We start from the raw sequence: 14,877 nt of genomic DNA, 5'->3' as shown, positions 1-14,877 counted from the left end.
CCAAAGAAACAGATGATCTGCAGGAGCAGAACCCAAAGAAACAGATGATCTGCAGGAGCAGAACCCAAAGAATCAGATGATCTGCAGGAGCAGAACCCAAAGAATCAGACGATCTGCAGGAGCAGAACCCAAAGAAACGGACGATCTGCAGGAGCAGAACCCAAAGAAACAGACGATCTGCAGGAGCAGAACCCAAAGAAACAGATGATCTGCAGGAGCAGAACCCAAAGAAACAGACGATCTGCAGGAGCAGAACCCAAAGAAACAGACGATCTGCAGGAGCAGAACCCAAAGAAACAGACGATCTGCAGGAGCAGAACCCAAAGAAACAGACGATCTGCAGGGGCAGAACCCAAAGAAACAGATGATCTGCAGGAGCAGAACCCAAAGAATCGGATTATCCGCAGGAGCAGAACCCAAAGAAACAGATGATCTGCAGGAGCAGAACCCAAAGAAACAGATGATCTGCAGGAGCAGAACCCAGAGAAACAGATGATCTGCAGGAGCAGAACCCAAAGAAACAGATGATCTGCAGGAGCAGAACCCAAAGAAACAGATGATATGCAGGAGCAGAACCCAAAGAAACAGATGATCCGCAGGAGCAGAACCCAAAGAAACAGATGATCCGCAGGAGCAGAACCCAAAGAATCAGATGATCCGCAGGAGCAGAACCCAAAGAAACAGATGATCTGCAGGAGCAGAACCCAAAGAAACAGACGATCTGCAGGAGCAGAACCCAAAGAAACAGATGATCTGCAGGAGCAGAACCCAAAGAAACAGAGGATCTGCAGGAGCAGAACCCAAAGAAACAGATGATCCGCAGGAGCAGAACCCAAAGAAACAGATGATCCGCAGGAGCAGAACCCAAAGAAACAGACGATCCGCAGGAGCAGAACCCAAAGAAACAGACGATCCGCAGGAGCAGAACCCAAAGAAACAGACGATCCGCAGGAGCAGAACCCAAAGAAACAGACGATCCCCAGGAGCAGAACCCAAAGAAACAGACGATCTGCAGGAGCAGAACCCAAAGAATCAGATGATCTGCAGGAGCAGAACCCAAAGAAACAGATGATCTGCAGGAGCAGAACCCAAAGAATCAGATGATCTGCAGGAGCAGAACCCAAAGAAACAGATGATCTGCAGGAGCAGAACCCAAAGAATCAGATGATCTGCAGGAGCAGAACCCAAAGAAACAGATGATCTGCAGGAGCAGAACCCAAAGAAACAGATGATCTGCAGGAGCAGAACCCAAAGAAACAGACGATCCGCAGGAGCAGAACCCAAAGAAACAGATGATCTGCAGGAGCAGAACCCAAAGAAACAGACGATCTGCAGGAGCAGAACCCAAAGAAACAGATGATCTGCAGGAGCAGAACCCAAAGAAACAGATGATCTGCAGGAGCAGAACCCAAAGAAACAGATGATCTGCAGGAGCAGAACCCAAAGAAACAGATGATCTGCAGGAGCAGAACCCAAAGAAACAGATGATCTGCAGGAGCAGAACCCAAAGAAACAGATGATCTGCAGGAGCAGAACCCAAAGAAACAGATGATCTGCAGGAGCAGAACCCAAAGAAACAGATGATCTGCAGGAGCAGAACCCAAAGAAACAGATGATCCGCAGGAGCAGAACCCAAAGAAACAGATGATCTGCAGGAGCAGAACCCAAAGAAACAGATGATCTGCAGGAGCAGAACCCAAAGAAACAGATGATCCGCAGGAGCAGAACCCAAAGAAACAGATGATCCGCAGGAGCAGAACCCAAAGAAACAGATGATCTGCAGGAGCAGAACCCAAAGAAACAGATGATCCGCAGGAGCAGAACCCAAAGAAACAGATGATCTGCAGGAGCAGAACCCAAAGAAACAGATGATCTGCAGGAGCAGAACCCAAAGAAACAGATGATCTGCAGGAGCAGAACCCAAAGAAACAGATGATCTGCAGGAGCAGAACCCAAAGAAACAGATGATCTGCAGGAGCAGAACCCAAAGAATCAGATGATCCAACATCAACCAGCACCGACTGATTCCTGCAGGTTTGAATCATTTCAACACAAAGTGAAGAGAAAGCAGAGCCCTGTGGGCTCATTCTAAGTTCTGTTGCTTCTTATTTCCATTTTGCTTCTCAGAGAGGTTCTAATGTGAGGATCTGCAGGACTGTGGCAGTTTGGATGAAAGTGGAATTCAAACCTAATATCTATATAACATCAGTGAATAATCCTGTTCTAATCATGCAGCCTTAACTGAACCTTCATGTGAACCGTGCACACGCACAGCCGAACACGAGTGGTGAGCCTCAGCCCCGCTGCAGGGCAAACTCAGTCCTGGGAGGGTGCAGAACAAAAGGTTATAGGGTTCACAAACTTCTTTAGCGCCGCTTTAAGGACACTAAGGTTCACAAACTTCTTTAGCTTTAAGGACACTAAGGTTCACAAACTTCTTTAGCTTTAAGGACACTAAGGTTCACAAACTTCTTTAGCTTTAAGGACACTAAGGTTCACAAACTTCTTTAGCTTTAAGGACACTAAGGTTCACAAACTTCTTTAGCTTTAAGGACACTAAGGTTCACAAACTTCTTTAGCTTTAAGGACACTAAGGTTCACAAACTTCTTTAGCTTTAAGGACACTAAGGTTCACAAACTTCTTTAGCATCGCTTTAAGGATACTAAGGTTCACAAACTTCTTTAGCGTCGCTTTAAGGACACTAAGGTTCACAAACTTCTTTAGCTTTAAGGACACTAAGGTTCACAAACTTCTTTAGCTTTAAGGACACTAAGATTCACAAACTTCTTTAGCTTTAAGGACACTAAGATTCACAAACTTCTTTAGCTTTAAGGACACTAAGGTTCACAAACTTCTTTAGCTTTAAGGACACTAAGATTCACAAACTTCTTTAGCTTTAAGGACACTAAGGTTCACAAACTTCTTTAGCTTTAAGGACACTAAGGTTCACAAACTTCTTTAGCTTTAAGGACACTAAGGTTCACAAACTTCTTTAGCTTTAAGGACACTAAGGTTCACAAACTTCTTTGGCTTTAAGGACACTAAGGTTCACAAACTTCTTTAGCTTTAAGGACACTAAGGTTCACAAACTTCTTTAGCTTTAAGGACACTAAGGTTCACAAACTTCTTTAGCTTTAAGGACACTAAGGTTCACAAACTTCTTTAGCTTTAAGGACACTAAGGTGCACAAACTTCTTTAGCTTTAAGGACACTAAGGTTCACAAACTTCTTTAGCTTTAGGGACACTAAGGTTCACAAACTTCTTTAGCTTTAAGGACACTAAGGTTCACAAACTTCTTTAGCTTTAAGGACACTAAGGTTCACAAACTTCTTTAGCTTTAAGGACACTTTGCTGTCAGACTCCAGCCTTCTTCACCTTTCACTCACAGATTAAACCGATGAACTTCCAGGCAGTAAAGGAAAGGAGGATCTGGTTGATGATGTCATCGTGGTAGAAAAAGTCGATGATGTCACACATCTGCCGCCATCGCTCAGCTGGTCGTCTGAGCTCCAAACAAACAGGAAGTGACGTCAACACGTGACGTTTAATTCAGCAGGTTTTCGGTTTTAGGTGAAAATTAAATGAAGCTTTAGACTTTAGTTAAATCAGCAGAGAAGCAGATGAGTGTCGCTGAGTGACCTGATAAAATATAAAGTGAAACAAAGCGAATTAAAACCAGCACCGGGCGGGTTCCAGGATGCTGTTTGAAACTGATGCAGAAACCTTCAGGGACAGGTTAAGATGGATGAAACGTACTGAGACTGAAGTTTACAGTGAAACGCTTGCAGTAAAACGAAGGAAATAAATAAGCTCCATAAAGTGCGGTGAAAATAATCAGGTCCTGGTTTCACACACAGCTTCAGACAATGCAGCGACTATCTGCAGATCAGCACAATCAGCAGCTCCAGCGGCAGGAAGTTTGGCCCAGATCTGGACCGGCCGCGCAATCAGCTCTCACGCGGATTAACGGGGAGGAAGCGCGTGCACGTGAGGCGGCGAGGGCGGGCGCGCTGAAGAGGATCTCCAGCGAGAAAGAGCGGCTTTTTGTTTGGGACAAAGACTGGAAATAATTTAAGAAGTTAAGAAGTTCCCCTTCTGATTCATTCAAAGTGTTATGAAGCTAGAAATGAGCCGGATTCCACCAAAGATCCTCCCGAATCGGACACAAAGTCGTGTAATTCTGCTTTTATTATCTTTATCACAATAAATTACATTAAATATGTACAAGTTGTTGAGGCACAGGAGGAGAGGAGCAAAACGCCTCTGAGAAAGTCTCATAATTAACCAAAAGTGATCAAGCTTCCATTCCCAGCCGTGACCTAGTAAAACTGCAGCCATGAACATACTGATGAGCCCAGTGGGACCACGGTGCCGTGATCACACCGCGCGACAGACAAAAGTGGGTCAGCACGCATCAAGGCACTCTGCCGCCCCCTGGCGGCCGGAGCTGCGGACGGCCGCGCAAACGGGACGGAAAAGGGTTTCCTCCTCCAGATGCAGCAGATTGTGAGGATGTAGCGTCATTAAAGGCTTATTCCACATGAAACATGAAACAGGGAAGCTGCTCAGCTGAGTTAAGCCCAAAGAGGGGCCAGCAGGGGTCCCAGCAGGGGTCCCTACAGGCCCACCCAAGTTACAGCAGCTGATTTGTCTTTAAATCAAATTATGTTTCTTAATGTTTGACAATTTTATCTGAATATTAAAAGCTGGTCTCTTAGCTTATTTACACCTGTTTTTTTTTTTTTTAAATGGAACTTGTGGATATAAGTCAGGGTTTTTCTTTTTTAAGCCACTGAACTCTGATCCATTAAAGCATAAAAAAGGCTCCTAACTCAAAGGATATGACCTGAGAAAAGATGCCTTTATGCTAAATGTGGGTGAACTGGCCCTTTAAACTCACTGAGAACCCAAAACACTCTTAAAGTGGAACTTTTGGACGGTTACTGATGAAATCCAGAAGGAAAAGTAGCTGTTCATCCATTTCCAGCCGGCTGGACAGACTGGAGACGGACTTCTGTGTGTTCTGCTCAGAATAAACCAGAATATTTCAGATCTGAGGCATCATTAAAGGGAGGTTTACTTTGTCATGCAGTTCGTGGGCTGACTGTGAACCTTAAGTGATGGTTTAACAGCAAACCACCACCTCCATCTCTGCTCCACGCTGATATGTGATGAGCCGCAGCACAGCGGTCATCCCTCCCTCACCTGTCGGGTCCAGTGTTTTTTACATGAAGCTCGTCTCTGTTAACCTGCAAGTTGCACTTTAAGGAGGTGAAGTTCTCAGTTCTGTAGCTCAGAGTCCAGCAGATGCGACAGAAAATGCTCTGATCTGATATAAATTAGCATGAAAGCGATGGCTGAGGAGTCTGTGCCGCCTGGTTTGATGTCTGGAAGTAAATGTTCAGGCTGCGCAGTCACAGGCTACAGCTGGTACTCCTTCAGTATCTGGCCGGCGATCACCAGCCTCTGGATCTCGCTGGTGCCCTCGTAGATCTCCGTGATGCGAGCGTCGCGGTAGTGCCTCTCCGCCGGCATGTCCGTCACAAAGCCCATCCCCCCCAGGATCTGGATGGACTGATTTAAAACACAGGAGGAAATGTAAGGACTTCCCACGGTTTGGGTCCATCTAGCTCTGATTTTCTGGTTCGTTACCTGATGAGCGCAGAAAGTGGCGGCCTCAGACGCCGCCAGTTTGGCCATGGCTGCTTCCTGCGGGGACAAAAGAGCCGAGTTGGACTTCTGCTTCCTTCAGAACACGCTAAGCTTAAATCAGAGGTACCTTAGTGAAGGCTTTCTTTGAATCTCGGAGAAGGGCAGCCTTCCAGGTGAGCAGGCGAGCGCTCTCTATGGCCACCGCCATGTCGGCCAACTTGAACTGGAGCCGTGAAGAAGAGACAAGAGACTGAGAAACGATCCGATTCCAGCCTCCAGGAATGAGAGGTTTCACGCTTTTCTGCGACTTTGAGACCAAACCAAGTCGGTGTTTCTCACCTGGAACTGAACTTCCTTCAGTTTTTACCCGATTATTAGCTTTACTTAATGAGACGAGCTCATTATTTATTCCTTATATGTCAAACTAACTTTGTTTAAAAGAATTTATCAGACCTGCTGATGAAGCTGCAGAACATTCGTCTGTGAGGTGAAACTTCAACCACATTTAAAGGGGAACTCCGGTGTTTTTAAACCTTATTTCTGGCATGAAATACGTTCATCTGCTCACTGAGAACAGTTTGGTGAAAGTCGGCGTCCTTCAGAAGATATTTAGATAACTGGAGATCCATATAACGGAGTGAACGGGGCTTAGAGGATGCAGCCTCTAAATAAGGCATTATCTGTCTTTATTTCACCAATACTTTAAGAAGAATGAATGAATGAACGTGTGCTATAGCTCTGTTAGCTCATAGCTCTGTTAGCTCATAGCTGCTGTTAGCTCATAGCTCTGTTAGCTCATAGCTCTGTTAGCTCATAGCTGCTGTTATGTGGCTACTTGCAGCTATAGGAGAGCTAACGGAGGGATTTCTACACAGGCACTCTACTGGGACCACTTCATCCACACGCCCCCCTGCAGCACAGCTTATTCACTCCGGTAAGAACGTCCATCTTACTCAAAATCTGATAAATATCCTGCCATGTTGCACAAAACTATCAGCAGCAAACTCTGTGTGAAGTTAGCCGACTGTCACAGAGCACGGAGTGAATAAACTGTGCTGCAGGGGGGCGTGTGGATGAAGTGGTCCCAGTAGAGTGCCTGTGTAGAAATCCCTCCGTTAGCTCTCCTATGATTAGCTGAAAAAATGTTTCATAACTGATGTGCTTTTATGTTTGGTTTCAGAAAACCGAGGAACAGCATCATGTTTGAGCGAGCTAGCACCGTGCCGAGCTTACAGTTAGCACACCTGGTTAGCCAGTTAGCTAGCTGCTGTCTGAATACAGTTTAGATTTAAACCGAAACATGTTTCGTCCTCATAATATCAGCAAAACTTAATAAACTTTATGCAGTTTTGGGCTCAAATGTGTGGCTTCAATGCGTGTGGATGAAGTGGTCCCAGTAGAGTGCCTGTGTAGAAATCCCTCCGTTAGCTCTCCTATAGCTGCAAGTAGCCACATAACAGCAGCTATGAGCTAACAGAGCTATAGCACACGTTCATTCCTTCATTCTCCTTAAAGTATTGGTGAAATAAAGACAGATAATGCCTTATTTAGAGGCTGCATCCTCTAAGCCCCGTTCACTCCGTTATATGGATCTCCAGTTATCTAAATATCTTCAGAAGGACGCCGACTTTCACCAAACTGTTCTCAGTGAGCAGATGAACGTATTTCATGCCAGAAATAAGGTTTAAAAACACCGGAGTTCCCCTTTAAGACGTAAATCAGGTGCACGAATCAGCCTGATGGCAACATAACGGCACGAAGAAGCAGAAGAAGAAGAGCTCAGCTGGTCAGGACCACAGCCTGACTTGCAGGGTTCTCTGGTGTCTGCACAGCTGCATATTATGGGCTGCCGAGTGTCCTTACCTGGAGACAGAACTTCTGCCTGCTAAAGATCCGGCACCTGGTTTAGTTCTGGTCCGTTACCTGTATGGCCTGCAGCTTGCCGATGGGCGCTCCGAACGCCGTGCGCTTTTGTGCGTAGTCGGCGGCGCAGTCCAGGGACGCCTGAGCGATGCCGAGAGCCTGAGCCGCGATGCCGATACGTCCGCTGTCCAGCGTTTGCTGTGAGAAACGGACGATTATCAGCCTGAGTTCTGGCAGGAGATGGTTCAGATACTTTAACCTCAGCGGGTCGCGTTGTTCGGCCAATCAGAAAGTAACCGATGAGGTTTATTTAAGAAGCTAAAGCAACAAAACAGCTGGGGGGGGGGGGCTGGTTTCATCATTTCACTGATTGAATCTGTGTTCTGACCCAGTCTACCGTCTACCACCACAGAAGAAGAGCAACTTACACCTGCTTAAAAACGCCTTAAAATCACAGCAGCGGAGGAGCTGAATGCAGCACACGTGCTCGCTAAAGTGCACGTGTGCTGCAGAATGTCGCTAAAGTGCACGTGTGCTGCAGAATGTCGCTAAAGTGCACGTGTGCTGCAGAATGTCGCTAAAGTGCACGTGTGCAGCAGAATGAATGACCTTAATGACTCCTCTCAGCTCCAAGTGGGAAACGACTGAATTACAGAAGTGAAAGAATCAAAGAATCTGACCAAGAGACAATAAAATAAAAACAAAAAAGACAATAAAATAAAAATAAAATACAAGAGACAATAAAATAAAAACAAAAAAGACAATAAAATAAAACACAAGAGACAATAAAATAAAAATAAAAAAGACAAAATAAAAACAAAAAAGACAATAAAATGAAAATAAAATAAAAACAAAAAAGACAATAAAATAAAAATAAAATACAAGAGACAATAAAATAAAAACAAAAAAGACAATAAAATAAAACACAAGAGACAATAAAATAAAAATAAAAAAGACAAAATAAAAACAAAAAAGACAATAAAATGAAAATAAAATAAAAACAAAAAAGACAATAAAATAAAAACACAAGAGACAATAAAATAAAAACAAAAAAGACAAAATAAAAATAAAATAAAAACAAAAAAGACAATAAAAATAAAACACAAGAGACAATAAAACTCATTTAAACCTGTGTTGACAGACGCCTTGAAGTCATATAATATAATAATATATAAGAGCTCATATCGAGCTTTCTTTCTCCTCTTTGTGGTTTTTGTGGATCTTAAACATCTGCAGAGACATTAAGTTTAAGGTTGATACTGATTCTGTCCCAAAGAACCTTCCTGAAACGGGTTTAAAGGACAGAACCACGATCTGTGTCCCTCAGTGCCGTTAATCAGCTGATCAGCTGGGTTTATAAGGTGGGGGGGGTCGACCCAAACCGTTCCAACAGAACACGGCCGGCTCATTCTGACACATCTGATGGAAAGCATGTGGAGTGAAAGCTTTTCCGTACCATGGCGATCTTGAACCCGGCGCCGCGGGGGCCCAGCATGTTGTCCAGCGGAACCCGGCAGTCCTCCAGGATGAGGTTAGCAGTGGACGAGGCTCTGATACCCAGCTTGTCCTCCTTCTTCCCCAGGGACAGCCCAGGCTGGGGCATTGGCACCAGGAAGGCGCTGATGCCCTGCAGACATGGAGGCAAAAACAGGTGAGCCCAGTGAACCAATCCCTCACCTTCTATGGCTGAACGCCGCCGCCGCCGCCTGCCTTGTGCTTCAGCTTCTTGTCTGTGGTGGCGAACACGATGGTGGCCGAGGCGTCCCAGCTGTTGGTGATCCAAGCTTTGGTCCCATTCAGCACCCAGTGGTCCCCCTCCTGGCGAGCCACCGTGGAGGCAGCGCCGGCATCGCTGCCGTTACCTGGAATTCAAATCAAATCAGTTCAGTAAGAAGCAGAAGAAAGATTCAAATAAACGCTGCAGCTGATCCTGCAAATCAGCAAATGGTTCTGGACCAGAACAGCTGCAGTCTCTGCCTCAGCTGGAGCAGTTTCTGCATCTCTGGACCTGGTTCTGATCCTGAGTCTCTGCCTCAGCTGGAGCAGTTTCTGCATCTCTGGACCTGGTTCTGACCCTCCGGGTCGGGCTGAGTCTCTGCCTCAGCTGGAGCAGTTTCTGCATCTCTGGACCTGGACCTGAACTGAGGATGAACCCGGTTTCCTTTCAGGACAGAAGCTGATCTGGAAATAAAATCAGCTGCATCGTGTCACCACAGGGGGGCGCTGTGGGCTGCATCGTGTCACCACAGGGGGGCGCTGTGGGCTGCATCGTGTCACCACAGGGGGGCGCTGTGGGCTGCATCGTGTCACCACAGGGGGGCGCTGTGGGCTGCATCGCAGCTGCTTGTAATTCAGCAGAAGAAGCAGACGTTCAAACAGGAAAAACAACAACTTCTGTGGTGGTCCTCCCCGAGAGGAACTGCAGAGAGCTTCTCTTCAGGAATAATTTAATCTCTGAGAATCTCTGAGACATCGCAGCTCATCGGTCGCTCAGTTTATCGGTTCAAACCTGTTTCCATCCACCCAAACTGAGCGTGAAAGCCTTTCTGCACACGAGTGGAACGTTTCCTGTTTCCATTTGAATCCTTTTAACGTTTCTTCTGACTCTAAGGCTCTGAACTCGAGTTAAAAACAGCAGCCGTTGAACCGTTTCAGCTCCTCACAGCTTTTCCAATCAAAGACGAGGAGTAAAACCGAGTAAAAAAGAGCAAACAAACACAAACTAAAGCATCTTCAGTCTAAAATCTAAGATCAGAGAACAGAACGGGATCAGCTAAAATAAGCTCATTAAACCTGTGTTCAGCCTGAAAGCTCCTCCATAAACTGCTCCATAAACTGCTCCATAAACTCAGCATCAGAGACAGACGGACGGATCAGAACACAGTAAAATATGAAGGATTCAGATCAAATACCAGTTCAAAGCGGGCGGTAAAGGGGGCGGAGTCAGCTACCTGGCTCGCTGAGGGCGAAGCAGCCCACCTTCTCCCCGGTGGTGAACGGCGGGATCCACTGCTGCTTCTGCTCTTCTGTGCCGAACTTCAGGATGGGTCCGATGTAGAGAGACTGCAGCACAGAACCGGCCGTTAGCACTTAGCTGTCACCACAGCGGACTCGGGATAAATCTGTACCCACGTTGTTGACGGACACCACCACGCCGGTGCTGGCGCAGCCTCGGCTGATCTCCTCCACCGCCACGCTGTAAGCCAGGTAGTCCATCCCCGCTCCACTCAGCTCCTCCGGCACCTCCATGGCCATCACCCCCATCGCCCCCAGCTCCTGGATCTGGGCAGGATTTACAGCAAGGCTGTTTAAATCAGCCGACTTTAAGGCACCGAAGCAACACATAAATCTGTTTATCAATTAGTTTCAACCTTTATTTACAGATAAAAGGAGGAAAAATATGTTTAGTGATGAAGGTGAGGTCTGCAGACAGCAGAGCGTCAGCTTTAAAGTGAGAAAAAGCTGCAGAAAGCAAACAGGAGGAGAAGATGAGCTCGTCTTTAAGAGGAGGATTAAACCTGGATTTATTTCCACTGAACTCTGGATGAGTTAACAACAAAAAACACTTTTTATAAAACCCAAGTACAGTAAAAACTTAGTTTGAGCCTTTATTTAACTAAATAAATAAATGATTTACAGCTTCTTTGTTTTTATAAAACTGAACCAGATCCAGAACCAGAGGCAGAACCACTCAGTGAAAGCTGCTCCAGACTCATGTTTCCATCCTTCAGCTTCCTTTAATGACTCTTTTTAACGCTTTGAACTGAGTTTCTCACAGGAATCTGAGTCCATTCCTGCTGAATCCCAGATTCCAGCTGCTCAGCAGTCCCTGGTTGTCTGGTTCTCCTCTTCATGATGCTCCAACATCTGCAGCAGGAGCCAGATGTGGACTGCAGGCAGGCAGCCCAGCTCACACACTCTGTGTGTCTGAAGCTGCTGGAAGTCCTGCAGAATGAGGTCTGGCATCGTCCTGCTGAAATAACCACGGACCTCCCGGGAAAAGACGGCACCTTGATGGCAGCATCTGTCTCTCCAGAACTCCAACATCCAGCTGTGCATCAGTGGTACCTTCACCCAGATGAAGCCCTCCATGCCATGGACTCTGCTGCAGCCCCAGACCATCACAGACGCTGCTTTAAACCTTCCTCTGAGAACAGCTGGATGCTCTTTCTCAGCAGTTTTTCCCAGAAGCAGCTGAAACATGGACTCATCTGCCCACAGAACACCTGTCCACTGTCTTTCTGTCCCTCTGAGATGAGCTGGAGTCCAGAGAACTGGGCCGTGGTTCTGCTCAGAGCTGATATATGGCTTCCTCCTGGTGTGATGCAGCTTCAGCTCACATTTCTGGATGCAGCCGTGGACTGTGTTGAGTGGAAATGCTTTTCCCAGCTCCTCCTGAGCCCATGTGGCTGTATGGATCATGGTGGCCTGACGGTTTCTCCTGCAGTGCTGCCTGAGGGCTCCGAGCTCATCCAGCAGGGCTTTCTGTCCTTGGCCTTTCCACACTGAGACTTCCCCAGACTCCCTAAATCTGTTCCCAATATTCTGCTCTGTAGATGCTGAAAGACCAAAGTTCTTTCCAGTCTGACTCTGAGGAATATTTCCTGAACTTATTGATGATTCTCTGATGGAGTTTGGCCCAAAGCGGTGAGCCACGACCCATCCTTGTTGGAGAGGCTGAACCTTTGGTGGAAGCTGCTTTTATACCCAATCCTGACACCCTCACCTGTCAGCAGGTAACCTGCTGCTTGGAGAAGCTCCAGAAGCTGTTGCTGTAGATTCTATAAACTTTCTGTCTTTCTTTGGCTCCAGAACAACTTTCACTGAGTGTTGCTGCAGCAGATTTGTTGGATTTGTCTGCTTTTTTGTATTAAATAAAGGTTGAAACTCATTTGAAATCTAGTTTATATCATTTAGTTTCCAAACTACTCGATTCCACTTAGTTTGACAGTTATTTAAATTAAATTTGCTTCATTATTCGAGTGATTTTCCTCATAATGTTTAACTTTCTTTAATAAGTTTTATTTAGGCAGCATCAACATTTCCAAAAACTAACAGAAGAAAAGATAGAAACGGACACGGAGGAGTCCTCAGGTTACCTGTTTGGCCGGGTACGAATGCTCTTTGTCCAGCTTGGCGGCGACGGGGCTCAGCTCTCTGTCGGCGTAGTCTCTGCAGGTCTGCCTCAGGATCTGATGAGTCTCTGGTAGCTCCGCCAGCTGAGAGAGAGTCCGGCAGCCGCCGAGACACGCGCCCAGAGCTGGAGGGAAAAGATCGACAACCCAGGCCGAATCGGTCAGTTTTTCTCTCCACAGTCGCTCAGGGCGGGAGATCGGATCAGAGAGGAGGGCAGTCTGTTGGTTTCCTTTATCTAATTAGCTCTGAATGAACTGGACGCTTCATAAATCAGACTGAATTTAATGTCTTTCAATTAATAACGAAGCTCAGACTCATTAAACCACATCCAGCACGTCTCTTTGTGTTAAACGGATCAAAATAACCTGCAACTTGTGCTGATTGGAACACAGAAGAGATGAAAACACTCATTTCTTATGGAGCTGCGTGAAATATCACGTTCATTTCTGCTTATTGAACAAATCCAGCACTGAGACGCAGCTTTAAGAACACCAGCAGCGAGCCACAAGTGACACACGATGTTATCACAGATGGAATGATTCCCACAGCTCACAGTGAGAGCTAATCTGTCCTGATGGGGTCCTGATCCACAAACTCCTCTCACATCCGAGCCAAACTGGGCCACAGCAGCAACACATTTCAGCGTTTTGTGCAGAATAAGTGAGGGTCCGGACGGCCCCAGAGTAAAACAGGGTGAAAATGTGTCACAGGAAAACACCGTGAGGTGGCATCTTCACAGGGAGTTAACAACCATTTCATAAAAAGCTAACAAAAAAAGCATTTCTCATAATTTTTACCCGAAAAAACGACTGTTTTTCTTTTTAAAATCAATGGAAAGGTTGATAAAGCAACTGAAACAAGTTACCTGCTGTAAAAAGAGGCCACTTTGCTTCTTAAAAAGGTGTTTTTGTTCATCTGAAACTTTAAAAGATGAAGAAAACCAAAAGAATCTTATTATTTCTACAGTGATCAGTACTTGAACGCAGCACCTAGCCTTACGTTATTTAGGTAAAAGGTCATCCTCACCATCAGTCACCTTCATCCTAACATTAAATCCTCCATAAAACAGTTCCAGCTGTTCCACTCACACCTCTGCTTTATTTCTCTGTTACCAAGTCAGCAGCTGATACAGTTATTGATCATATTACGTCAGTTTTAACCTTAATTAGCCGAGAAGCTAACTGTAAACACATTCAACCAACTCCTTCTTGCGTAACTTAACCACTGAGGGAAAACTCCTTGAGTTTACCTGCTTAATTATCTATTCAGGACTCAAACATGACAATGAGATGATTTAGTTTAACCAAAGTATGCAGCTGTTATGTATTAAGCTAAGCTACCGGTAACTAATTACGAAGTTGCTTCAGCACGCAGCTAATATGACACTAACACCGTTTGCTCCTTGTAAGTAAAGTTATTAATAATGAAATGTGACCCATTTGTCTTTATTATCTTAAAGTTCTCACCTTTTCTTGCTTTAAAAAGCGCAGACATGCTTCCTTCTTCTCTGCGCTGTCCTCCTGTTAACAGTTTATGAAACGCACAGTTGCCTTTACGTGCCGCCGTAATGTTACGCAGTGAAAGCACTGCGTTTAGCGTCCTATTGAACAAAACACTGTCATTACGATTAAACTCATGACACTGAAATAATACATCATCTGGAACTTAAAATTAAAATTTCTCGTGTTATTTTGTTTCACCTGCTTTTCTGTCAGCTCTTCTGTCAGACGATTCAAAGTAGTTTAATAATTCCGAGCGCACATAAAGTGGCATTCAAGGCATCATATGTGTCACGTGTTTCAATGCTGCATTCAAGATACTTTGGAAGTTGGAATTTTTTCTTGAAACTACATCTTTCCACGACAATGACCAAATTACTTTATAGTTTCCTTTATTTTCAGAGCAAACAACATTCAGTAGTAAAATAAATCATTCGACAGTTAATACAAATCACAAAATACGCTAAACGTACTTTGTCTGATGTTTTACAAGCTAAACATGAAAAAAAGAAAGATTTAGTGCTTTTTGTGTAAGCTAGTTGCATTCACATGGAAATTAATGAAATACAAAAGTCGGGGATAAGAAACTCTCTGTAGATACTAACCTGGAAATCCGAGTCCTCACGGCGTTGTTGGTGATTTCTCCACAGCTGATGGTAGAAGTTGTGGATTCCCTTTGAGCTTGAATGCAGCATAACTGTGTCGTGTCAGACTCACTTTTACAC

General features: G+C 45.3%; 1 protein-coding gene across 1 annotated transcript; it reads right to left on the bottom strand.

The window, feature by feature from the left end:
* Window positions 1-4,172: 4,172 nt before the first annotated feature.
* Window positions 4,173-14,372, bottom strand: acads (acyl-CoA dehydrogenase short chain). The gene is made up of 11 exons (XM_072371515.1): window positions 14,354-14,372; window positions 14,120-14,173; window positions 12,617-12,777; window positions 10,650-10,799; window positions 10,469-10,580; window positions 9,228-9,379; window positions 8,974-9,144; window positions 7,578-7,715; window positions 5,782-5,877; window positions 5,655-5,711; window positions 4,173-5,576 (listed from the first exon to the last, which is right to left on the bottom strand). Exons 2-11 carry the CDS (start codon window positions 14,145-14,147, stop codon window positions 5,424-5,426), a joined length of 1,218 nt encoding a protein of 405 aa, XP_072227616.1. The 5' UTR covers window positions 14,148-14,173; window positions 14,354-14,372; the 3' UTR covers window positions 4,173-5,423.
* Window positions 14,373-14,877: the final 505 nt, after the last annotated feature.

The sequence above is a fragment of the Leuresthes tenuis genome, unplaced genomic scaffold, assembly GCF_036924035.1.
Source record: "Leuresthes tenuis unplaced genomic scaffold, fLeuTen1.0.hap1 SCAF_19, whole genome shotgun sequence".
NCBI classification, from domain to species: Eukaryota; Metazoa; Chordata; class Actinopteri; order Atheriniformes; family Atherinopsidae; genus Leuresthes; species Leuresthes tenuis.
Note: the sequence above shows the minus strand (reverse complement) of the source record. Positions and strands in the feature narration are given on the sequence as shown.

What these genes read in the sequence shown, in the direction of transcription:
- acads (XM_072371515.1), bottom strand. Translation starts at nt 14,147, where the DNA reads ATGTCTGCGCTTTTTAAAGCAAGAAAAG. An exon ending in CTTCGCCCTCAGCGAGCCAG is followed by an intron (nt 9,380 to 10,468) that starts GTAGCTGACTCC and finishes TTTGAATTCCAG; the next exon opens with GTAACGGCAGCGATGCCGGC. An exon ending in GCAAGCTGCAGGCCATACAG is followed by an intron (nt 5,878 to 7,577) that starts GTAACGGACCAG and finishes TCACGGCTCCAG; the next exon opens with TTCAAGTTGGCCGACATGGC.